At 41.1% G+C, this 26,182-nt stretch overlaps 2 protein-coding genes across 12 annotated transcripts in view; both read right to left on the reverse strand.

Annotated features, from left to right (window-relative positions):
- Window positions 1–26,182, reverse strand: part of UBA3 (ubiquitin like modifier activating enzyme 3) — a 444,187-nt gene that overhangs the window by 95,400 nt on the left and 322,605 nt on the right. The window lies entirely within an intron of this gene.
- FRMD4B (FERM domain containing 4B) overlaps window positions 18,959–26,182 on the reverse strand; it is a 329,668-nt gene continuing 322,444 nt past the window's right edge. For all 11 annotated transcript variants that reach the window (XM_060110254.1, XM_060110252.1, XM_060110249.1 and 8 more), the window contains 2 exons: window positions 24,184–24,316; window positions 18,959–20,630 (listed from right to left, as the gene is read on the reverse strand). In XM_060110254.1, the coding sequence (XP_059966237.1) occupies window positions 20,510–20,630; window positions 24,184–24,316 (254 nt within the window). In that variant the 3' untranslated portion in view covers window positions 18,959–20,509. The remainder of the gene's footprint in view (window positions 20,631–24,183; window positions 24,317–26,182) is intronic.

Here is a 26,182-nt window from a genome sequence, read left to right on the forward strand (position 1 = left end):
TATATCTAGAATCTAAGGCCAAACTCATAGAAACAAATAGAATGGTGGTTCCAGGGACTTGGGGGGTGTTGGTCAAAGGGTACCAACTTCCAGTGATAAGATGCATAAATTCTGGGGATTTAATGTACAGCATGATGACTGTAGTTAACAATACTGTATTATATACCTGAAAGTTGGTAAGAGAGGAGCTCTGAAGTGTTCTCACAAAAAATTATGTGAGGTGACAGATGTGTTAATCAAGTTTATTGTGCTAATCATTTCACAATATATATGTGTATCAAATCAACATGTTGTACACCTTAAACTGATACAATGTTATATGTCAACTATAACTCAATAAACCTGAAGAAATTCTATTTAGCAAGTAGTCAGGCTTTGTTCCTTGCAACTTTTGTTAGGGATTGGGGGTACTATTCAGTTCTTTTCCCTTTTAAGGCTCTGATCCATGGAATATATATACAAGGATCAACTGCAGAAAGGAAGGCAAAATAGAAAATTGTTCGATGCTTGGTAAGAGCACTGTACCCTAAGGCAAGGCTTTGGACCTGGCTCAGGTTCAAGGACAAAGTGAGAGTCCCTCTTATTCTCTTTGCAGTATCTCAATCTTGGGACTTGCACACTTGGGACCTGTCTAGATTGGGGGTGGGGAAGGAGAGAGAGAGGGAGGGGCAGGGGTAAAGGTCTGTCAGAGAAGAAGTAAAGAATGAATAAGGGAGGTCAAGCTCTAAGAGGATTTCTGATGTGGCTTACTGACTTTACCATGTTTCCTTACAAACAATAGTACAGTCTTCCCTCGGTATCCACAGGCAATTGGTTCCAGGAGCCCCCACATATATCAACATCTGAAGATGCTCAAGTAAGTCCCTTAAATAAAATAGCATAGTACAGTCGGTCCTCCCATTCCACAGGTTTCCCTTCCACAGATTTAACTAACTGCACATGGAAATTCTGATCCACAGTTGACTGGATCCAAGTTGCCAAACCAGTGAAAACAGAGAACCAACTGTGTATTTGTTGAAAAAGATCTGCGTATAAGTGGACTCTTGCATTTCCAATGCCTGTTGTTCAAAGGTCAACTGTGGGCTTCCCTGGTGGCACAGTGGTTAGGAACCAGCCTGCCAGTGCAGGGGACACGGGTTCGAGCCCTGATCCGGGAAGATCCCACATGCCGCAGAGCAACTAAGCCCGTGAGCCACAACTACTGAAGCCCGCTCGCTTAGAGCCCGTGCTCTGCAACAAGAGAAGCCACCGCAATGAGAAGCCCGCGCACCACAACAAAGAGTAGCCCCCACTCGCCGCAACGAGAGAAAGCCCGCACGCAGCAGCGAAGGCCCAACGAAGCCAAAGATAAATAAAATAAATTAAAAAATAAATAAATTTATTTTAAAAAGGGTCAACTGTACATTTCCTGAGCACTTGCTGTGACAGGCACCTGCTAAGCTTGACATCATCACCTCATTTGATAATCCCCATACCCCTCAGAAGTTTATGTTAGAAATTGTGTGGGTGACACTGTACTCATCTGGGTACCTCTGGGAAATGGGTGGTACCCTCAAGCCAGAGGTGGGGTCAGAAATAGGGGAAACTGCCAGGAGATACAGTGGGCGGGAATGGACAGGTTCTTACACCTCTAGACCTGAAGGGTGGGAAGACCAAGGTCAGTGGAGTCTCAACAAGGAGCTGTGGCCATCAGGCAGGAGGTGTGGCCTTTCGGGGAGGAAGGCAGCCACTGCCCCAAAGCTGCAGGGGTGGGGGAAGAGCTTGGGGAAGAAATACTCCAACCTCTCTCTTTCCCTCTTTCTCCCCAATTTCCTGCTAGTGCCTCCCACTGACTGAACCCCTTTGGAAGCTGGAGGTCACTGGTACTTTGAGATAGTCCATTAATGTCAGCCTCCTCTGGGAACAGAGCACAGGGTAGAGCTAGATCTGGAGGGGCAAACAATATGCAGCCCAGGCATGTGTCTAACAAATACATTTCTAGTAAATGGGACATATTTTTACAAAAAAAAAATCCATCCTTTATCTAAAATTAAAATTCAACTGAACATCCTATATTTTTATTTGCTAAATCTGACAATCCTACCCTGGGCACAATGTTGCCCAAACAAAACTGAGGATTTTCGTATCAAAGAAACATGGTATAAATAAATATTGAATACAGGATGAGCTGCAGCCGCCAGAGATGAGCATTACTATTGTTCCCATTTTACAGATTCGGAAGCTAAGGCTTAGAGAAAGGGGGAAATAAGGCTAAATAGCTAATAAGTGCTAAAGCTGCATTAAATTCCATTTAGGCTGAACCTGGGGTCTTTCAGCTGTTATGCTATGGGCCGCCATGACTTAAGAAGCTTCAGAGAGCAAAACAGAGGTCAGGTTAAGGGCTCTTTAACACACAGCCACCTCACCAGTGAACTGTGGCCCAAAGGAGGTCAGATTGTCACCAAACAGATTAGCAACTCCTCCTTTTAGAGCGGAGGTTCTTTATTGGAGTGGGAGGTTGTCCCCTCGAGGGATATTGTGCAATGTTTAAAGACATTTTCAGTTGTCACAGCTGGGGAGAGGGTGCACCTGGCATCTAGAGGGTAGAGGCTAGGGATGCTGCCAAACATCCTACATTGCATTAGACGGTGCTCTACAATGGAAGTATCTGGCCCTAAAGGTCTACAGTGCAGAGGTTGGGAAATCCTGGCCTAGAGGAAAGAATAAGTAGAGAAATATAGAATGAATCCCCCCAGTACATAACCGCCATATACAAAGAGGGAGCTTGGACCAAGAGCCACGCACGAGATATCCCCTAGCACCTATGTCTTAGAGCACAACTGATCACATGCCATTTTCCTTCTTAGATTTGTACATTTAACTTTGCCTACAACACAGGAGTGAATGTGAATATGCCAGGAGATGTTCTATAGCCAGAGAGACCAGAATCCTACCAAGAGATTTTTAGAATTTACAGTTACGAGAACAGTTATGAGCACCATTTTGAAACTATTTGTTTAAAGCAAATTGCAGTAAGTACACAAGGAACTTAGCATCAATTAATTCTTTGTAAAGCCAAGCAAAAGTAGAAGTAAATATGCTATTTAAAATCCTATTTATGGAACCAAATTGAGATTCTATTTAGGTTATTGTGGATCAGCTGTCCTCTATATCAGGAGTGAATTTAGAAGATAAGAGTGGACACAGGGCCTCCCTGGTGGCGCAGTGGTTGAGAGTCCGCCTGCCGATGCAGGGGATACGGGTTCGTGCCCCGGTCTGGGAGGATCCCATATGCCGCGGAGCGGCTGGGCCCGTGAGCCGTGGCCGCTGAGCCTGCGCGTCCGGAGCCTGTGCTCCGCAATGGGAGAGGCCACAACAGTGAGAGGCCCGCATACCGCAAAAAAAAAAAAAAAAAAAAAAAAAAAAAGAGTGGACACAAATTTGATCTTCCCAGATTGGCTCTGTTTTTGATTTAAGAACAGCCCATGACAAAGAATGATTATTGATGTGATGGTTCATAAATCAGTCACATTAAATTGACATAAATCTCCCTTCTCACATATTATCTTCAAAGAAGGGATAACAATTGCTTTATTAATGTCACTAACTGATTGAAAGGAGAACCCTAGATTTGGGCCACTGTTCTACTTGTTAAAAATATATTGTTGATCAGAATCTAGGGACTTTGAGTTTGGAACTATTTTCTTTCTCCCGCAGGGTTTATCTGGTTACCTTGCTAGTCTTATGGCATGGTAACTTCTGACAATGTCCCAACATAGACACTGGGCTCAGGATGTCTATATCCCTTGAGATCCTTGGTAGATCTCCAGACCAAACCTTCTGCTCTGCTGAGACTGTGCCAGACCTACAGTGTATGTCAACCCAACAGCTTCTGAAGGGTAGATTGGACCTGCATTGCTAGTCTAGTATTATTTATGCATCAAATCTATGCATCACTATTTAATTATCAAGATGCTTGTGTTAATTGGAACCAGAATTTGAAACTTATTGAAGACATGAATTCCATGAGACTTTTCCAAATGGAACTCTAGCCAGAAGGTATTAGTTACTTAAGTAACCAAAGGGGATAGTTACAGTGAGGGCTCATTTCTAAAGTGGTCCAATGGCATTAATCCCAGGTAGAGGAACCAGAGTGCATAGATCTTCTCCTGTGTTAGATACTATACGTGGGTATTTCCTATCCACTTCTAATAACAACGAATCAGCCTCTTCATTCCCATCTGAGGGATGAGGAAAATGACCTTGGGCATGTGCCCTAATAAAGCATCAGGTTGTTTATCTATAAAATGGGAGTGAGTCCCCTGGCGGTCTAGTGGTTAGGATTTGGCGCTTTCACTGCCATGACCTGGGTTCAGTCCCTGAGATGAACTGAGATCCCGCAACTGAGCTCCCGTAAGCCACGCAGTGCAGTCAAAATTAGAACAAGCAAAACTGTAGCTTCTTCAGAGAACTTTAAAAAATAATAATAAAAATAAATAAAATGGGAGTAATGATAGTACTTGCTTCATGGGTGTACTATGAGGATTAAATGGAACAACACATGCAGAACCTAACTATATGACGAGATGATTAGGTCTTATCATTATTTCTACTACTAAGACAACCATGTGAGAAAGTGACCCCACTATACCACTTGACATCCAAATAGCAGGAGCCACAATTTTTTCAGTTATTTACATGTGAGCTTAGCGATGGCTCAGACGCGTCATACACATTGACCTCTTTCTTTCTTTCTTTCTTTCTTTTTCGGTCACGCCACCCTGCTTGCAGGATCTTAGTTCCCCGACCGGGATTGAATCCCCGCTCCCTGCAGTGGAATCCCAGTGTCCTAACCATTGGACTGCCAGGGAATTCCCCACATTGACCTTTTTCGATCTCCCAAGTTTAAGTTGTTATTCAATTTCCAGAACCCATCCCCTTAACCCCCAAAAAAGGAGGAGGGGAAAAAGAAATCTATAGACCCAGCATTTTATACATGCTGTTCCCTGGTCTGAAGGTATCCTTTCCTTCAGATTTTAAAAAAATCATGATTATTTTAGTCTGGTGTGCTTGGATTACAGCAAGATAAAGGATCCATTAGAGTCAGGATGGTTCTGTAGCTACAGTTCCTGGACAGGAACCCATTAATTGACTGGTACCCTGCAATGTTAATACCATAGACTGCTTGCTGCTGACTCTGCTCTTGGATGGCGACTATCCAATACTGTCTGATACTTGATGATTATGAAAAAAAATCTTTTTTTTTTATTTAACAAGATAACAGCAATCTTGTATACAAACGCACACACATACACACACAGAATCAGAGGTTACTTCCCTCAGGAAGCCTTCCTTGACTACACCCTGTCCCCAGCTGGGTTGGTTGCCTACTCTCCATTCTCTGTGTCCCTGATCATATCATTTTGCAATATATTCCAATGACCTATTAACTCGACTGACTCCCTGATTAGACTGCAAACTTCTAAGGGGTGGAGCCCATGTATGAGACTGCAGTATAAATTATTTATTATTTATAAATAATTCTAGAGCATGTGAAAAACCAAGGAAATAAGAATACATCCAGGGGCTTCCCTGGTGTTAAGAATCTGCCTTCCAATACACGGGACACGGGTTCGAGTCCTGGTCCGGGAAGATCCCACATGTTGCAGAACAACAAAGCCTGTGCACCACAACTACTGAGCCCGAGTGCCTAGAGCCTGCGCTCCACAACAAGAGAAGCCACCACAATGAGAAGCCTGCATACTGCAACGAAGAGTAGCCCTGCTCACTGCAACTAGAGAAAGCCCATACACAGCAAGAAGACCCAATGCAGCCATAAACAAACAAACAAACAAACAAATAAATAAAATGAATGAATGAATGAATACATCCAGAGTGTGTCTGCACACACTTGCATGGTGGCATTTCAGAGAATGAGGAGAGAATGGGGAAAGTTTTGAATGGCGTGGATGGTGGTCCCTGGAGATGAATTAAAGCAATAGGTGAACTAGAATATGGGGATCTTAAGTGTTCAGACCTGGTGATATGGACAGTAGAGAACTATTTTCCCCACTTTTTTTTTAAATTGTAGGAAAATGTATTACATAAAATTTGCCATTAAGTATACAGTTCAGTGGCAGTAATCACATTTACAATGCAGTGCAACCATCACCACTATTTCCAAAACTTTTCATCATAGAAACTCTGCAACCACTGAGCAGAAACTCCCTTCTTCTCTTCACCCAGCCCCTGGTAACCTGGAATTTATGTTCTGCTTCTATGAAATTGCTTATTCTGGACATTTCATATAAGTGGAATCATATAGTATTTGTCGTTTTTTGTCTGGCTTATTTCACTTAGCATAACGTTTTCAAGGTCCATCCACGTGGCAGCAGGAGGACTGTTTTTTGTTTGTTTGTTTTGTTTTCCAGTACGCGGGCCTCTCACCGTTGTGGCCTCTCCCGTTGCGGAGCACAGGCTCCGGACGCGCAGGCTCAGCGGCCATGGCTCACGGGCCCAGCCGCTCCGCAGCATGTGGGATCTTCCCGGACCGGGGCACGAACCCGTGTCCCCTGCATTGGCAGGCGGACTCTCAATCACTGCGCCACCAGGGAAGCCCAGGAGGACTGTTCTTATGTGGAGCAGTGGACTAAAGACAGCAGTGTCTTGTAAAGATGGTGTTTGGAGGTGCATATTAGTGAGGTGTGGACTTGTTTGTTATTGTGGAGAGGTTTTAATATTTTCTAGTAGCCAGAAACCTAAACATTCACAGTGTTCCAACCAAATTTTAATCAATATATAAAACTTATATTTGTTAGGACTGAGGGCGCACATGGTTTATGAAACTTGTCAGACAGTGGCACCTGTTACAGTGACACGGCCAAACGTGGGATAAAACTGCTGGGAGAAAGTGGAGGAGAAGTGAAGGTCAAGTTGGAAGGCAGGTGAAGTGTGTGGTGACTGTGAATGCTTTTAGAGACGAGCATCCTTATGCTGCAGTACTGCTCATGTGGCAATGATTGCTGGCTTGTTTACTATCTCATAGAGCCTTTAATGCCTTCTAGTGGCTGTCAGAAACACTCGAACTGGAGAGTGTGCAATGTATGCAAAAGATTTGAGAACCAACACACTTAGGGGCCTAACACGCTCACATTTAATTTGTCAACAGTCAACTCTACGTGCCAGAGAGAGACAGAGATAGGAGAATGGAAGACACAGAAAAAGAAAGGAAAAAATAAGTTGTGCAGGTGATTCTGATTGCCATTTCATTCAATGAGCTTATGCCCCAGAGTGGATAGAAGCTGGGAAATATGCATCTGTTTTCTCAGCTTCCATAGTGTGATCTTTTTGAGCAAAAATGTGCATCTAGCGTTTAAAAATAAGTACCTTGTGGTCGTGAAAGAGAAGCTACTTCAGCTGGGGCTCAAGTGAAGAAGATGTATTAATGTATTCCAAAGTCAGCCAGGTTGCATTGGCTGAAAGATGATGTACATCTCTAACACATTTTCTGGCATCATTTTGACCGGACATAATTCTCACCTTATGTGCTGACTTTAGAGGCTAAATCCCTCCTCTGATTCTAGATTCGTCTTCGTGATAGGAGACGGTGGAAAATCTATAGCATCCTGCAAGGTTTCTTAAATATGGTCGGCAGTGCTATTGAGATTGTGGGGATACAAGTAGCAGAAAGTACCTAGAGGTAGCTCAAGCTTGAAAAAAGATAAGGCATTAGCTGAGAGTATTTGATAAAAATCTGCATTTGTATCTGTAGGTTTGAAGAAACAAAGATCACAATGGATGACTTTCAAGAAGAGAGTAGACTTTGCTCTTAATGTGTCTCAAGCAGTGATGTTCATCTTATTAAAAATGCAGCTGTATTCAGGAGGTCTGGGAGGGAGCCTGAGAGTGTGTATCATGTAACAAGCTCCCAGGCGTTATTGGTGCTGCAGCTCCTCTGACAAACATTTGAGCGGAAAAGTTCCAATGCTGCAATTTCGACAGCATTCATTCTCCGAGGCTTTCACCTTCCAATTCCAAATTCCTCAGAGGGGATGTGATTGCTCTAGCCTGGGTCAGGCACCCTCCACCCACCGCTGCATCCATCAACTATACCTAAGGGGTCAGGTCAGGAAACGCCAAAGTCACCACCACTAGCATGCAATGAGTGCTTGCTCGAGGCCTGTCGCTGTCTGTGCATTTTATAAATTTTATCTCCTTTAATCTAGAGGTCAGCCCTTTGAAGTGAGGGGAAAAAATGGAGGCTTAGAGAAACCAAGTGACTTTCCCAAGGTCACACGGCTAGTAGGCGTCAGAGCCAGGCTCTGAATTCACACTGCCTGGCTCTAGAGTGCCTGTGTTCTATCGACTTTAAGATTTGGCCGTGGGGGTTGGAGTGCCTTGTGAATGTGGGGAGTAGTTCCAAGAGAAAGAAGAATCACTGTCACCTGGGCAGTTAACACTCAGAAGATTCACTAGAGGGGCTTCCCTGGTGGTCCAGTGGTTAGGACTCTGTGCTCCCAAGGCAGGCGGCCCGGGTTTGATCCCAGTCAGGGAACTAGATCCCTCATGCCGCAACTAAGACCCGGCGTAGCCAAAAAAATAAATTAAAAAAAAAAAGATTCACTACATAGGCACTACACTAGTGTTTGTGAATCACTATAAAGAGAGCAGTTAGGGCTTCCCTGGTGGCGCAGTGGTTGAGAGTCTGCCTGCCAATACAGGGGACACGGAATTGTGCCCCGGTCCGGGAGGATCCCGCATGCCGCGGAGCGGCTGGGCCCGTGAGCCATGGCGGCTGAGCCTGCGCGTCCGGAGCCTGTGCTCCGCAACGGGAGAGGCCACAGCAGTGAGAGGCCCGCGTAACGCAAAAAAAAAAAAAAAAAAAAAAAAAAAGGGATGGTTTAGTTGCCGGCTCTTTGTTATTTAGTGTGAGCCACGGACAAGAAACACAGGCATGCCCTGGAAACACATTAGAAATGCAGGTACCCAAATCTCAAGCCCGACCTCCTGAATCAGAGCCGGCATGTTAGCCAGGTTCCCAGTGACGCGTAGGGCTTGGGTTCGTCAGTACTACCTGGAATTCCACAAGCAGCTCGGGACCATCGTAGGACTCTCTCTCGGCACACTTGCTTGCAGAAACTACCGTGATACGTCTATCCCAGGGCCAGGGAGCTGACAAAAGTGCTCCCTCTCTGCTCTCTGCAGGCCGGCAGGCCGACTGAGAAAGCAGGAAGAGGATTGCGTGACGAGGGGAAGGAGCGGTGGAGAGGCCAGGTGCAGCTCATTGGTGCTCACGCCCCACGCTGCTTGTTAGTATCACCTGCGGACCTTTTAAAAATCAGTGATTGGTTTCACCCTCAGATATTATGATTTAGTTGGTCCACTGTAGGGCTGGAGCACCAGTACATCTTTGTTTAAAGCTTCCTGGGTGGATGTACCATACAGGGATCTAGCTGAAGTCGCTGTACAGAAACCCACGGAGTGGGGAGTGAGTGTACCTTCTCAACGATCACTTTAATTTCAGGTGTGAAATGAGGAGACGTTAGCAGAACAGCATAGCCCTTGAATGTGCTTAAGCTGAGGAGCTGGTACAGATGCAGATTCTGACTCAGTAGATCCAGGCTGAACAATGTTCTGTTTTTTCACATGTCAATATCCTGATCTGATTGCGGTATCTTCGATGTCATTATTCAGAGTAACTTGGAATCAGAATTAACCACGCCCCCAATCCTTCCCTCAAGAATCTCTGCTGAGTAGAGAGTTATAAATCAGGTAGAACCTGTTAACCTACAATTTTATGTTATTTGAACCTCAAAAATACATCTTTCGGATACGGGTGATTTTTCTTCTTCATTTGGTATGTGTTATGCATTGAAGTGAGCCTCCTAAAAAAACATATGATGAAGTCCAAACCCCCAATAAGTACCTCAGAATGCAACCTTCCTTGGCAATTGGGTCTTTACAGATGTAGTCAAGGTGAGGTGGGACCTAAAAAAGGGAAATTTGGACACTGGGACATGCACACAGGGAGAATGTCACATGAAGATGGAGGCAAGATCAGGGTGATGCTTCTATTGATACAAGCCAAGGTATACCCAAGACTGCCAGCAAACCTCCAGAAGCCAGTTGAGATACATGAAAGAGAATGCCCCTCACGTACCTCAGAGGAAAGCAGTCCTGCCCACACATGATCTCAGACTCCAGAATTGGGAGCCAATACATTTCTGGTAAGTTCCATAGTTTGTGGTTCTTTGTTTATGGCAGCCCTAGCAAACTAATATAGTATGTAAATACTACACAATTCCACAACTACTTGCTGGACAAGGAATTGGTTTTAGACTCTAAATGGAACACATATTTAAATAAAATATGCCCCTTGATTTCTAAGAGCTCATAGACTAGTAGGGGAGGGGGGTAAGCATAAGTATCCTTGGGAGTACACACGCACATACAAACCAGTAACCTGGAAATTGGTGGGTTGTGTGAAGTCTTAGGTATTGCTCTGGGAAGGATCCATTTACCTGGGAGAGATCTAGAAAATTTTCACTGGGTAGGTAGGGTGTGAATTAGAAATTGAAATGGTTGTTCAAGTCATGCAATTTCCTAAAAATCCATGGACATATTTTAACAATTCACTCTTACATAATTAAAAACCTAATTCCTTAAATACTGCTTAAAGTTCAGGTTGGCCTTGAAATATTTTCCCCTTCTCCTTCTGCATGCGGCAACATTATAAGAAGAAATAATTTCTGACAATATATTCAATTTACTGAGCTCCAAGGAGCTGAAATTTGCTAACGTACTGGCTCCAGGTGGGCATGATTACCACTGTTTTTAAAGAACAAATTTCTTATGTTCTCAATCATTTTCATTGCACTGTGAATGGAAGCAAATCACTGGGGTTCAGACTATTGTCCTGCCAGAGGAATAATTTATGTCGCCCGGAGCTGGAGATCTCAAAATAACAAATAACATTTGTAGGACACGCAACACAGAACATCTAAAGCATTTTCCTTATTTTATTTCAACTCAGGCTTGTAATTTCACATCCCAGAGCATCTCATTAAAGGCTAAAAAAGGGCTTTGGTAGAGCCAGATGAAGCTCAAACCGTCCCTTTGCCTTTAAGCCTAAGATTTTTAGCCAATTTCCTCTATTTTTTATTTTGTTTTTGGCCCTCATTACTCTATTACAGCCATTTACTCTTCCTGGTCTGTGCTCAGGTACAGACACGGCAGGCTTAATCCAGCAGCTCTATTCCATTTTGAAATTCTGTTTATTAAAATGTCTGGTTGCCTTGGTGATGGGGCAGGGAGGAGGGTTGTCTGATAAAATAAAGGACATGTATAGGACATACACATACTAAAATGTTTTTCTCAACTTCTAATTTAACTGGGCATCCTTTACTTTTATTCGGTAAATCTGGCGATTCTACACACAGCACAACTGAAATTACACCCTGGGGTAGGAGAATGTTAGCCTGCATCCCTTTGTGAAAGGGAACAGAGAAAGAGCAAGACATGAGCTTTACAATCGTTCCAATCTGGGGTAGATTTCTGGCCTTATATCAATACTTGGTTATGTGGCCCTGGGCAGTGTATCTGAGCAGTTCATCTGGGTTTCCTTTCTCTCATCTGTAAAATGGATATATTTAACACTTACCTTCTCTGGTTTTTAGGATGACATATTAGCACATAGCTAAGCTATGTTAGAGCCTGAGGCAAAAGGAATAATCAGTAATACTGATTATTATACTTATTTAAAATTTCGATATTTTGTTCATCACGGATTTTTTTTTTTTTTGCCTAAGTTTTGATTATTTTTAAAAGACTTCATTAAAATGTTATTTATCTTGTCAACTGGGTTTTCTGGTGCCCCCTTACATTTTGCACCTGAGCAAGTACCTCACTCACTTCACTCTAATCCCAGCCATGGCACTCACTGAATGTTAAATATTATTGATATTTACTATTTTAATTTTATTAATAAAGTTTATAGTAATATTAAATATTATTAACAACTCTCTTGTATTCCACTTCTTTGCAGTGTTGCATTAGAAACAATAATGACAACAAACATTGATAAGGGCTAACTGTGCCCAGGCACCGTGCTCACCTCCTATGTTCATGGTTTTACTGAATCCTTAAAATTCTGTGAGATTGGTGCAATTATTATTTCTATTTTATAGAAAAATGATATTTTTAAAAACTTACACAACTACCCCAAGAAGACATAGCTAATAAATCAAATTGTTGGGCATTTGAAATTGAGTTTTTTTTTTTTGAAGAGTCCCTGAAACTTGTTTGTACTTCCATGTTTGAATTCAGTATCACGAGGTGGCGGATCAGAAACCTCCTGCCTGCAATAACCTAAGCAGAGCTTTAGGTGTCCTCATTGACCCATTTTGTAAGCACTTGTTTTCTAGGCCAGAGAAAACTGAGGAAAGGTTTTCTCAGGGGTGCCCTTCCAGAAGAGCTTCAACACATTCTGTGCATGTTTACAGACCGAAATGGGCTAACCTGGAAGGTTTCTGATCTGAAGAAAGGCTCTGGATTGAGCAGGGCCAACCTCTGCCAGCCCGGGAAGGGTGTAAGACCTATCTCCCTAGCGCACCATTTCCAGAAGCTTCCTAAGCATCTCTTATAGTCCCACCTGCCCTTGGACAGAGAGGCCTGGCAAGTAAGGTTGCTAGGTGCAGGCGTCCTGTATCTATGGGACAATGGTTTTGTTTGGTATCTCTCACTGATTATTTTCCAGGATGCCCCGAATGTCCTGTATCCAGCTTTTTTTTTTCCAATAAATTACAAAAATTTAACATTAGAGCTATTTTACAAATTTAACTGGGCATCCTGCACTTTCATTTGCTAAATCTGGCCACCCTACTGTCTGGCTTGTTTGCATTCTCATGCACATGAAAAGGCAGCTGCAGGGCCAGGCCCAGGTGAAGCAGCCAGGCAGCTAGGGCACCCAATTTCAGAAGGCAGTCAGTCTCGGTCTCTCGTAAGTGCACCCTGCCCGAGTCCTGGCCTTGCAGGAGAGCTCTGGTTGAAAGGTCAGGAAAAGACCTTAATCCGTTTGATTTCTCGGGTTAATCTTGGTGCAGCCTTCCTCCATGGTGGACTCCAGAGGGGCACGAATTCATTGTTTACGAAACTTCTGTTGAATGCATTTGTTAATTGCTATCCCGGTCTGGGTACTTTCTTAGTATCTGACTTGGTCAAACTACTCAACTTCCTCGAGCTTTTGTTTGGGATTCATAATTGCAAACTTGCTGTGAGGATTAAATAAGAAAAAGAAACATTCCAAATGCCCACGACAGTACCTGAGACATACGATGAGTTGTTTCGATAACGTTGTCATTTCAGGGGCTAAACTAAAGCAGTGCAAATCCTCAGAACCCCAACTTTCTAGGTCTCCTTTAATGCTCAACATCACTTACCACCTTCTTAGGGAATAATTTATATTGTGAAGTATCTGCTGGGGATCACATGCTGTGCCCAGCTGTTTAAGTGCATTATCTTGTTCAGTGTACAAAATACCCTGGTGTGATATGTCCTAAAGAGGAAACTGAGGCCCAGGGAGGTTAGGAAACTTACCCTAGTTCATACAACCAGAGCGCCGTGGGGCTGGGATTGACTCCAAGCCTGGCGGCCTGTCTCCACATCTGCTTGACTTTAACGCCCACACATTTAACCACTGCTTTATGAAGATGGTGATGTCTGCCCAGACACACACTATCAACTCCCAGAAAGGCTCCTTCCGTGGTAATTGAAGGGCTGCTGGGAATGCCCTTCTCAGTTTGGGGCTGCCAGTCTCCCTGATGAGATCTTTCTCACTCTGGCTTCCCAACCTTTGATCTCCTTATGCCACCATTTTCTCCTGAAATTGAGGAGAGGACAACATAAAGAATGGTTTTCCAGGAAAAGTTCTGTGTCTGTGTTGGGAGGCTACAAAGCTAATCTAATTCATAGGACTTTCCAGGGCATCCCTCAAATGCCTTTGCTCTTTTCTGCCACCCTTTTTGCAAAGGTAATTCCTGCCCAGTTGGCTGTTAACTAGACCTTCATTAGGAATATCTTCACGCCACACCCTGATCAGAAGTCTCTGAAATTGCACATCTTGAAAACTCATGAACTGCAGACTGTCCTGGACTGTTCTTTGCCCTGTTTATTTTAACCATGCCAATCTGATTTCCATCCCTCCCACTGGCCTTTCCTCTTTCTCCTCCCCAGGCTGACTCCTGTTTGCTCCTTCTCTTACCTTTTCATTTCCTTTGCTTTCCATTGAAAGAGGTGCTTGGTGAGCAATTGCTGTTTATAATATCATGGTAATGGATAGCATGAGATTTGGAGTCAGACAGACATAGGTTTGAATTTTAGCTTTACAACTTACTTTCTGCATGGTCATGCCACCAAGGCCACAGTAACCGTCCTGAGCCTCTTTATATCCTTTTCTTCTTTTTTTTTTGGTGGTGGTGGGGGGGCATGCCGCACGGCTTGCGGGATTCTTAGTACCCTGACCAGGGACTGAACCCACGCCCTTGGCAGTGAAAGTGCGGAGTCCTAACCACTGGACCGCCAGGGAACTCCTTTATATCCTTTCCTGGGATAAGACCACCTCTGTCATACAGTTGAAGGAAGGATTAAATGAAGTAATGTATCTTTAGCACTTAGCCCATCGTAGCAACTATAATGAGAGCTCAAAAATGACAGCTTTCTTTATTACCTATATTTCCTTAATTCTGGAATAATCTGTCCTCCTATTTTTCAGTTTCTAAAACTGGCTAAGCTTCTCCTGGCTTTTAGGGCCATGGCAAATGCCATATGCCGTTCTCTAAGCCCTAGGAGAGCTTCTTTTCCTTCTTGCTTAACTGGATCTTTTCTTACCAATCCCTAAGTCAGGCTTCAGCATCACTGCCAGAAAGGTCCCATTGTGTCCCACAAACCTAAGGTATTATCCACGTCCCCTTTCTTCTCACCACTCTTGGCCCCCATAGGAGTAATGATCATTTTAAGTTACTCCAATTGCTCACTCCTATTTCTCCCTCATTGCACTGTAAGCTTCAGGAAGACATTGTATTTTCACTGCCTAGGGCAGCGACTGACACATAGTTGGTGTCTTAATAGTTGTTAGATATGTGGTTTTTCAAGTTACATAAATCTCTCCCCCACCCTCAGAAAACAATTATCTCCTTCACTTCCCCCTTCCTCCCTCCAAAATTGAGAAATCTCTGCTTTAAATACCGGAAAGCAGCCCACACAAGCATCAAGCATCAAGCCCATAGGGGCTGATGTAACACCTTTTCCTAGATACGTCACCCGGGGCTTCTCAGTGGGGTATTTTGGGCAGGTTGGATAAAACAACTGTTTGTTGTGTTGGATCATCCCATGCCTTTGCAGTATGTTTAATGTCCCTGGTTTCTAAATGCCAGCAGTACTTCCAAATCATTAGGAGACTCCAAAACACAGCAACACATTTCCAAATGCCTCAGTTGGAAATCACAAAACTTTTAAGCCTTGGGCACTTCATGAATATTATAAGTATTCAAGAAAAGATAATTATTGGAAACTCATAAGTTAGGTCAACTCCCATCCCCTTCCTGGTCCCAGGATACGGTCCTTGTCAAGGCTGCTGGTATCCGAAAGCAAAAGGAAATGGCGAGAATGTGTTTGTATGTGTGTTAGTGTTAAGAACAGCACTCAGGTAAGTATCACCATCACAGAGCTCATGCATATTTCCTATTTTCTTTTGCAGGGAAGATAGACTCGCTCAATGAATCACGAAAGGTAGAAGAGGATGGAAGTGTACTAAGGACATTCTGGAAGTGGGCTCAGGTTCTAACAGGGTATTACTCTTCAGAGATTACTCTAAAGAGTAATCTCAGATTTACTCCTTCCAAAGAGAATCAAAGAGCTTAGGCCACAAGCACAGACATCTCATAGAGCTGAATCCCGGCAGGAGTCCTCAGGGCATGGCTGGAATAGCATATAAACTTCATGCCATCATACTGCCCCAAGCAATTAGAAATGGGGAAGGATCAATAGATATTTTCAGTGCTCCTGGTCAATATTTAGTTCATTATCTGTGATGGTAACAAGTCTGTTTGCTGGCATGGGACATTTCATTGACTAGAAAACAATTTAAGAAATGTACTTGGTCTACTGATGAGCTCATAGAGCAATAAATAATGCAACCTCGTGGGCAACCATGTAAGACTAGGTAGTACCCTAAATAAGGGTTATCTTGACCTGTGTTTGGACTGAAGCCTGCTTCTCTGCCTTTCTCCCACAGGTAAATGAAAGAAAACTGGGCCCATTCTCTTTAATAAGCAATGAGCAAGGGAATCTGAGCTTAGCATATATCCACTCAATTTTCATTAACATATTTTTTTTTAATCCTGTTTGCTCCCCTTACTGTGGAGACACTGTTCATGGAACAACAAGGTGGTAGCAGTTTGAGTTGCAGTGTGACAAGTCAGGATCTATTTCCTGCTTTTCTCTCAATAGCTACAGGACTTGGCAAATTACTTGAGTTTTCTAATTCTCAGAGTCTGTAAAATGGAGATATAATAGCACTATGTACCTCACTGGGCCGTTGTGGGGATGACATGAGCAAATACATTTTTGCATAGGGACATACCTTTCTTTTTTCCTGCTCCATGTGGCACAAGGAAGAGGAGGCAGAGGAATAGAAAAGACCTATGGAAATCCAGAGGAGGGCACAGGAATGGAGTTAGAAGCATGGCAGATGAAGGGCCCAATAAGCTTTGTGCTGAAAGGTGAGTTAAGTTGTGCATCATCTTCTGGACTCCATATATGTGTTAAAAGATTTTTCTCTCTGGAAATGGACTGCATTTTGTGAGATCATAGAGCACTATGAATGACTTGCCTTATTTTTTTAAATTAATTTATTTTATTTTATTTATTTTTGGCTGCGTTGGGTCTTCATTGCTGCATGCGGGCTTTCTCTAGCTGCGTGGAGCAGAGGCTACCCTTCGTCGCAGTGCGCAGGCTTCTCATTGCGGTGGCTTCTCTCGTTGTGGAGCGTGGGCTCTAGGTGCACGGGCTTCCGTAGTTGTGGCGCGCAGCCTCAGTAGCTGTGGCTCGTGGGCTCTAGAGCACAGGCTCAGTAGTTGTGGTGCACGGGCTTAGTTGCTCCTTGGCATGTGGGATCTTCCCGCACCAGGGCTCGAACCCGTGTCCCTTGCATTGGTAGGCGGATTCTTGTTTTTTTTTGTTTTTGGTAGGCGGATTCTTAACCACTGCACCACCAGGGAAGCCCGACTTGCCTTATTAGTAAGTGTGGAGGTAGCACTTCCTTTGACAGAACTCCAGATCAGTGTTACTCAAGGGGTAATCTAGAAAGTCTGTTACTAGAACTTGGGACAAGCTAAGAACAGAAATTCTAAGTCAGTGTTTAAAAACTTGGATTGAAACTTGACAGAGTAGTTTTATGTCTGATGAATCTAATAATAAATATGAATGTATACTTCTGTATTTCTTATTTTATCTCTCTAGTAATAGATATTTTCTTAATTTTTTTCCCTTAATAATTCACTTTATTTCACTTTACAGAATATAGGTCCACAATGACTGAAATTTTTAAAAACAGGACTTTCTCCACTGATAGTTTAGAAAAAAATCAAAACTTTTCCACACTACCAAAGAAAGTCGTTATTCCAATTCTGAAAGCTCTTAAAGACTGATGTTTGAAGCTTTGTTCCTAAGAACGGTCTTTAAACTAATAGTTCAAAACAATTCTGGAATCTTTAGTGCTTAACATTAAGCTTTTATGAATACAAGGAAGAATCTTGAATAATTTTCTCAAATATAGAAAAAAAATTAAACATCCAGGAAGGTGAGGCAATTTTTTCAATCCACCTTGTAAAACATACATCTTTATGAGGTAGATCAATATACACTGACAAAGGATGAGGCCCAAGAGGTTTTGGTGAGAAAATAAGTTGTAAAACTGTACTTGTAATATGATGCTTTTTTAAAAAAATTACTATAGGCATAGAAAAAAATCTGAATTGCTATACAATAAATTAACAATTTATCTGGTAATGTTAGGCTTATAGGGCACAACTATGTTTTTATGTTATATATTTTCTTCATGTTTGAAATTAAAATGAGTATATGATATTTTGTAATAAAAAACATCAATTTGACATGTTGAAAAATTTATCTGTCACTTTATAGTTATTAATAAGCCTATCAATAATATGGTTGAGAAATGTTTTCCAAAAAAGATGAGGGGAAAATCATTTAGCAGCCCCACTGTGCTTCCATTTCTATACCTTCTTTTTCCATTTGGGAGCCAAGTGTTTTTTGTTTTTTCAAGGTACACCTGCAACTCTGAGCATACCATTTATTGAACAGGAAAAGGTTATTTCCATGTAAGGTACTTGCACAGAAATACTAATCTCCCTATATTTCACTTCCCACTCCCCTCTCCCCATTGTCTGGGATTAAAAGATGTCAGATGAAATATATTCTTGAATTTAAAAGACCTGTTTGCCAGTCTGATAAACTAGAATGAATGACTTGTTACAAATAAACAACATTAGTAAGATTAGGAAGCCTACATTGGTTATCCTCCATGAGGTAATAAACTACTGTATTCCACCAATTCTAAGACAATTTTATTCTAAGACACAGCGTTACGTTATGTCTCACCAAGAAAAAAAACCCGAAAACACTGCCAATTCAACTATAACACGTCAGCAATCAAAAGATGCACCCTGATTTCAGGGATGTAAGTATGAAAAAGTGGGCATCTTGGAATCAATAAAATATGGCAATACCGTAACTAAAAATCTACAATCTTGTCCAACCTGATTACTTGAAGTAGAGTACCTTCAGCTGGTTTGTATGAACCTTGGACATAAATGGAAGGAAGGATACATAAACACTTTCAGTAGCACGCCTTTCATTTATTGACCTATGTAAAAAAAATAATAGGTCTAAAAAAGTCAGAACAGTAAAAGAATATGCAAAAGGCTATATCTGTTTCTAGAAGGCTATACAAATATGCAAAAAGGAATAAGTTATTTTTTTGCATGTCTTTTTGTTTTCCAAATTTTTTTCCCCCAAACTTCATTTTCAATGATACAAATGACTAAGGACCAGTTTAACAAATCAACTTTATGTATATATTACATGCTTTGGAATATAGATAGAAAATGTTCCCCAAAAGTTGTTCAGAAACTTCTCTATTCACAATATGAACAAGGAAACTGTATAAAAGAGGGAGAAGGAGCACCTTTTATGGAATTCTGAAGCAGAGTAAAGATGAAAAAAAAAAAAAGATCCATGTAGAATATGGAAATATTTGTTAACAACAACAACAACAAAAAACCAACCCAAAACATCCAACGATAAACCATAGCGAATTATTTCTTCCAAGGACAGTATGAGGTAGTTTTAGCCTCATAATTAAATTTATGGCAGCTTGGAAGGTTTTCGTTTTTGTTTTTAATGACTAATCTTGCTTTTGTCACTTGGTGACTTAGAACTACCTGGGGAATCCAGACAATATGCTTACTCTTCAAATGTTCACAATTTTAAGGCACACAATTCATCTAAAATGATGTGGTGTTCGTGTTTTTTTTTTTTCTTTATATTGTGTTGGGTTCTTGCTGTATCACCTTAAAATACTTTTTCAAACTCTTGGTTATAAAAACTTTCCATATCAAGTCTGCCATTGCAATGACAGCTGCGTTGGAGAGTTACCAGCCTGAACAATAGCTGATCATGCCATTGGAATAGAAAGAAAAAAGGAACTCCATGATAGTGTACCTTAGAAAATTCTCCAAGCAGAGTTTGTCCGTTACGCAGTGGGCTGCTTCATTTTTCCCCAATCTGCTACCATGAAGTTATATTACAGGATGCTACAGCCATAAGTCTTTCCAGAACCCATTTTATGGTGCTTATGAAAACCATCACTCTTGATAATAGCCTAAAAACATTTACACTCATTCAGGACTTCATGAAAAATCCGGCTTCTCTTCAAGTAATTTTCTAATACTGTCTAAGTTGTTCATGTCCGGGGTAGACATAGTATGTAATTCTTCACCAGCTCACAAATTCCAACTTTCCGATGGTGAGCAGTGACGAGCTTCTGGCTTCCCTTCTCTCATCATTCTGAATTGTGCTCTGAAATTTCCCCTGTCCTTCTTCCCTATTGGAGACCCTGAACGCACTTTTCACAGTTTTGAGGTCTGCCTTCAACAACTTTTGTTCTCTTAAAAAGTGCTTGCTCTTGGTAAAGGCTGAGTCCTCCTTGGCAATGGTTCACATGTGGTCTTGACCTTGCTCTGTTAGGTTAGCACCTAGACTTGGAAAGGTGGGTTGTTGTTCAGGGGTTTTGTGCGGCTTAGTGTGTGATTCACCTCCGGGGCCACGGGAGTCCTCTCTTCCACCTTGGATGCCTTTAGGTTTCTATAGCCAACAGCCTTCTGGGAAGACGAACACATTTTGCAAGGCACACTAGTGTGAGAACGCAGGGCTCGGTCAAGAGCTCAACTGCAGTTCAGACTAATGTTCCAGGCTTTGAGTCTTCATGCCAAAAGAGCCTCTGCTCACTATTCTCCAGGCTGTCTTCCAGCGGGTTTCCCTCTGTATTGTCCAGTTGACCGGTCTCTGTGTATGGTCTATGAAAGGAAACCAGAAAAGTTACAACTTGTTGTCATTTTTGTTCCCAGAGTACAAAGATTACTATACTCAAAAAGTTAGTAGAAAACACTGTTAAGAAAAGTATCCGAAACTTGGAAATAAGGCAAGGGATGACTGTGTGTTTTTTCAACGTCATACTGGAACATGGTCTCACAGGCCCATGCAAGGAGTATTTACTTCTCTTGAGAGATAGACTTTTGTCTAACTTACATTTACCATGGATGAGGACCCAGACTGTGTTAAGTTACATGTTAACTTGGGGGTTTCTGTTTGGAAGAAATACAAATAACTTCTGTCTAGTAGAAAGATTACGGTCATAGTTTTATTGCCCTGTAGGATATTAACTGGTTTTATATTGAATTGAGTAGTCTCATCTCAGTACTCTCCCTTTCAGTGTGTGGAATTCAGTCTCTTGAATTATCTGGGAACCAGCTTTAGCATTCTGTTAGTTCCCTCATGAATGAGTTAAATAAATCTTCGACATATGTTCATTTTAGATTTGTGTGAGAGTTGTATTTTTGACTTTTGAAGTATTTTTGACAGCTACACTTTAAGCAGTCTTCAAATTCAGGGAATATACTAGATGTTTTTCTTAGAAACAAAGGAATATACTTAAAGGGAGGCGAGGGTACCTTGGGACATATTTTACATCCCTAGGGTGTATGGGTCAAGTGTAAATTGGAAACAGCATCACATAAAACAATCACAGGCCCATTTGGAAAGTACATCCAAAAGAAGGCATCCTATTATACAGACCATTCCAATAAGCAAAACCTCATTCCTGTAATAGCAGGTTAGAATAGGTTAGATAGTTAGTAGCTTTCTTTTTATTTTAAACTTCAATGTCTTTTAGTAGAGGTGAATAAAAAGTCCTTTGGAAAAGAGCTTTGGAAATAAACACTATGCAAAACCAGATATTTAGTGTTTTTTTTCTAATATAAAAACAAAAGCAGATTTCTGTAACTTCACACGTCACTCAGAACAAGCGAAACTGCTGCTATGCAAGAAGCAACACATCGATTTGAGGGACTGTACTTACTACAGCTGGCTACGCTTAAAAGAGAATTGAAAACTGATCTCATTTCTGGAGACACAACCATTCTCCGAGACAGAAGCCCTTGGTTCTGCCTAGTAATAGGGAGTGTTCAATAAGGAAGAGGATAGGAAATGGAAAACAGGAAGTGAAAGAAAAAAAGTTATTTGAAAACACAGTTTGCAGCAGCAGAGCCAGGAATTTGACTATATTACATACGAGGTAGCAGAAGAGACTTCAACATTTCTAATTTTAGAAAGTTTATGCTGCTAACAGTTATACTATACAAGGAAAAACATTTTATTGGTATAAATTTGTAGCTTTCTATAATATTAAGACCTGGACACTCCGAGGTAGGAGTCTCTAAATAACATGCACTTCATTTTTAAAAACATACTGATCTATGGCTAAGCATTTCAAATCTTCAATTTAAGGGCAGATCTAAAGTTTTTTATCTTTATCTTGAAACCCAATTTTTCTCTTATTTTAATAATTACATTTTCATAAAAAATAACATGCAGTTTTAGAACAAATTTCTAAAGCTTTATGGAGGATTGTTATACTTGCCTTATTAATAAGTCAAGTTAAATTGATCAGACTGTACATGATAAAAATAAAATCCTAAACGGACAAATGGGTAGAAATAAGCATTCCCATAATTCTCTGGGATAGGAGGGTACGTTGGCAAATCTTTCTAGTAAGCAGGAGCTTAAAAAATATGCTTTTCAATTTAATCCATTAAACCAACTTATTGGAATGTGTCCTAAGGAAATAATCTAGAATTCAGACAAATATTTTGCACAAAGTATTGTATTTTATTTACAATAAAAAAAGAAAGAAAATTTAAAAGCCATTTAAAATCAAACTATGGGGAACTGTTAATAAAGTACGGCATATTTATTGAGTGGAATATCACATGGTTGCATAAAATAAGGTTTAAAGAGTTTTGTAAAAAAAAATGGGAACACATTTTCTACAATGAGCTCATATTATGTGCACATGTACACATACACAATAGGGGTCTTTAAATAGTTTCTAATTTCCTGTATATCATGCCCCTTCAGACTCTGCTATCAAGCCATGTTGGCCTGGCTGTAACAGATGGACAGACTTTGTAAAAACAGACTGTCTCTAAAAATGTTTAACACTTCCTGAGTCCTATGAAAGTGGTGTTAGGATATTAGAACTGTCTTATGCCCTGAATGGTTTGTTTTATATCACTTCTAACTCAGTCAACAAAAACAAAAGTGAAAGTATACAAACAGGAAAATTATTTGCAAATGTATTATACAAAATGATTAGAACTGAATTGAAAAAGTTCAGCTCAAATTTTGGGCCAAAGTCTTCCTGCTCTTAACTCATTTGCAAGCATTATTTACAGAAGTCCAAGCTATCTGACATCCTCTGAAGTATATTTTCATTAAAATTCTATTTTGAGCATGCCCTTTGTTGAGTTGAGACAATTGGCCTAATATTTCAAGCCAAGAAAAACTTTTGCTAAATATGGAAAAGAAAAACAAGCTTTTGGGGTTGAATTATCTCCAATTTGCTTGTAACACTGAGTGCTTTAGTAAGAAACTAACCTCAAATTCACCAGTATTCACCTTTAAAAGTTATTGTCTATGTAAGCCTCCTATGCCTGACGCAATCTGACTTAAAGAAAGCAAAATTAAATTTTCTTAAACAAAAACAAAAAGCAACAGAAAATGCTTTACTTCTTGGCACCAGGGGTACAGATTATATTCTGTGAGAAGGTGATCGAGAAAAATGACCACTTCAAGTTTAACTCCTCCCATGTATGCAAAGAATTGAAAAACGTAATCCAGAGTTTGCAATCTTTTTAATAATCACATTTTAACAAATTGACCTTATTTATTTCCTCTAAACGTTTACAAAGAACTACTATGACAGACACACAGGACAGCTGGCTGCGTCTGTTGCTTCTTAATGAACATAGGGTTAGACACAAAAAGGCAGCAAATGTTTGAAATCAAGCCCACCAACTGTCTATGAGGAATCTTGGCATGAACAGCCTTTTCTGGGACAGAGATATTTTTCCTGCAAGGTTCCAGAAAAGTCTTAACTGGGTATATCAGTAGTACAGTTTCAAGTATAGCAATTAAAAAGAACCCTTCAGACACAAAATTTAATGTACAGGACTCTAAGAAGAGGGTCAGATTTGAATGAGCTAGATTGAGCACCAGCGAGTTTTTTTCTTAAAGGGCCAGATATTTTTGGCTTCGTCGGCCATGAAATCTCTGTTGCAACTATTCCGCTCTGCCCTCATAGTACAAAAACAGCCATAGGTAACATGTAAATAAATAAGCATGGCTGTTTTCCAATCAAAATTTATTTATAAACATAGGTGGCAGCCGGTCTTAGACTACAATTTGCCAACGCTTGAGCTAGATTACTTAGCGTTCATAAAATAAAACTGGATTCCTGAATTCTTTAGACCAGGAACAGGGTACTGAAAGTTTTAAGCATGCCTTTCTCACCTGCCTGGAGAGGGCAAAGGATTATAGACGTTGCCATAGCAGCTGGTGTAGGAAGAATGTGCCGGGGTCTCGTATTCAGATAGCCCTATTGTTATCTGGGTCCTCCAGTTCCCGGAAGCATTTGTAGAAGACACTAGAAATAAAAATGAAAAAAGACAAAATTAGTGGGACTATTCAAAGTGAGAATTGTTTAGGCCATTTAGATGTACATCAATCAGCTGTGTGCAGAGTAGAGCTTACCAGCCAATGTTTGGAACCAACAGAGTTCCTATTCCAATTTGGTTACTTACTGGCCATGTGACATTGGGCAAATGGCTTATGTTCTTTAAGCTTTAGTTTCTTTGTCTGTAAAGTGGGGATAATAATATAAATATAGGGCTTCCCTGGTGGCGCAGTAGTTGAGAGTCCGCCTGCCAATGCAGGGGACACGGGTTCGTGCCCCGGTCCGGGAAGATCCCACATGCCGCGGAGCGGCTGGGTCCGTGAGCCATGGCCGCTGAGCCTGCATGTCTGGAGCCTGTGCTCCGCAACGGGAGAGGCCACAACAGTGAGAGGCCTGCGTACCGCAAAAAATAAATAAATAAATAAATAAAAATAATAATATAAATATATTCTGTATAGCGATGATACCAGGATTAAATAACCTAATTTGTACAAATATTTAGCACTGTGGCTAGCAATAAATGATAACATTATTGTTATAAATGTGAATAAAGTTAATTGAAAGACATGCTATAAAAAAATAACCCAAAAGACAAGCCAGAAAAAAAATTCTCATATATTGAAAGAATCTTCCCGGTGTCCCAGTCAGGCTATGGTGGCTGGATAGCTTCATAGGCTCAATTGTAAAGGTAAGATGACAAGTTTGAGTTTGTGGAGGCCTTTAGAGGAAAAGCATTCCATACGTTGACTTGTTGAGACTTGCTCGTTCCCCAGCCACAGGCAATATTGGGTCACTAGCAGCATCAAGGCACATTTTTGCCTTTTAAAACGAAGCTCTGTGGGTGGGGCAGGGGAGGGAAACTAGTATAGGGAAGATTTCAGGAAGAAGAGATTTAGTTCTTCTGAGGGACTAATCTGTAACAAGACAAGGGCATACACAAAAAAGAATGAAATAATGCCATTTGCAGCAACATGGATGGACCTAGAGATTACCATACTAAGTGAAGTCAGCCAGACAGAGAAAGACAAATATCATATGATATCACTTCTATGTGGAATCTAAAAAGTGATACAAATGAACTTATTTACAAAACAGAAACAGACTCACAGACTTTGAAAACAAACCTGGTTACCAAGGGGAAAGGTGTGGGGAGGATAAATTAGGGATTTCGGAGTAACAGATACACATTACCTTGTATAAAATAGATAAGCAACAAGGACCTACTGTACAGCACAGGGAACTCGACTCAATATTTTGTAATAACATATATGGGAAAAGCATCTGAATATATATATACACACACATATATATGTAAACATAAATATATATATGCATGTATAACTGAATCACTTTGCTTTATACCTGAAACTAACACAACATTGTAAATCAACTATAGTTCAATTAAAAAAAATTTTTTAATGGTTAAAAAAAAAATAGACAAGGGCATAATTTGGGAGCAAAACCCAGTGAATGCCTCATCGCTGGGCGTTTGCTGTCCTGTCTCTAAAACCAGTCCTGCCCCATGTCTAGGCTGCACAATGCCATGCCAGTCATCCAAGACTCAAAACCCCCACACTTTTCCTGGAGCCCTCCAGCTCTCCTCCATTTCCTGCTCCTGGAGGCCAACCTCTTCCTCTTCTCTGTCACACCCACAAAGCACATGTGACAGTGCAAGACAAACACATTTCAAAACTCATCTGTGGTCCTGCATGCCACAAGGCTTTGACTCAAAGATATAACATTCCCACTTTAAGCTTCCAGGAAGGTTTCATAACTCAGAGGTGTGGTGGTTAGGATATCTGAGCTGTGACCGAATTCCTACTCTGCCACTTAATT

Source organism: Mesoplodon densirostris, chromosome 10, assembly GCF_025265405.1.
Source record: "Mesoplodon densirostris isolate mMesDen1 chromosome 10, mMesDen1 primary haplotype, whole genome shotgun sequence".
In the NCBI taxonomy this organism is placed as follows: Eukaryota; Metazoa; Chordata; class Mammalia; order Artiodactyla; family Ziphiidae; genus Mesoplodon; species Mesoplodon densirostris.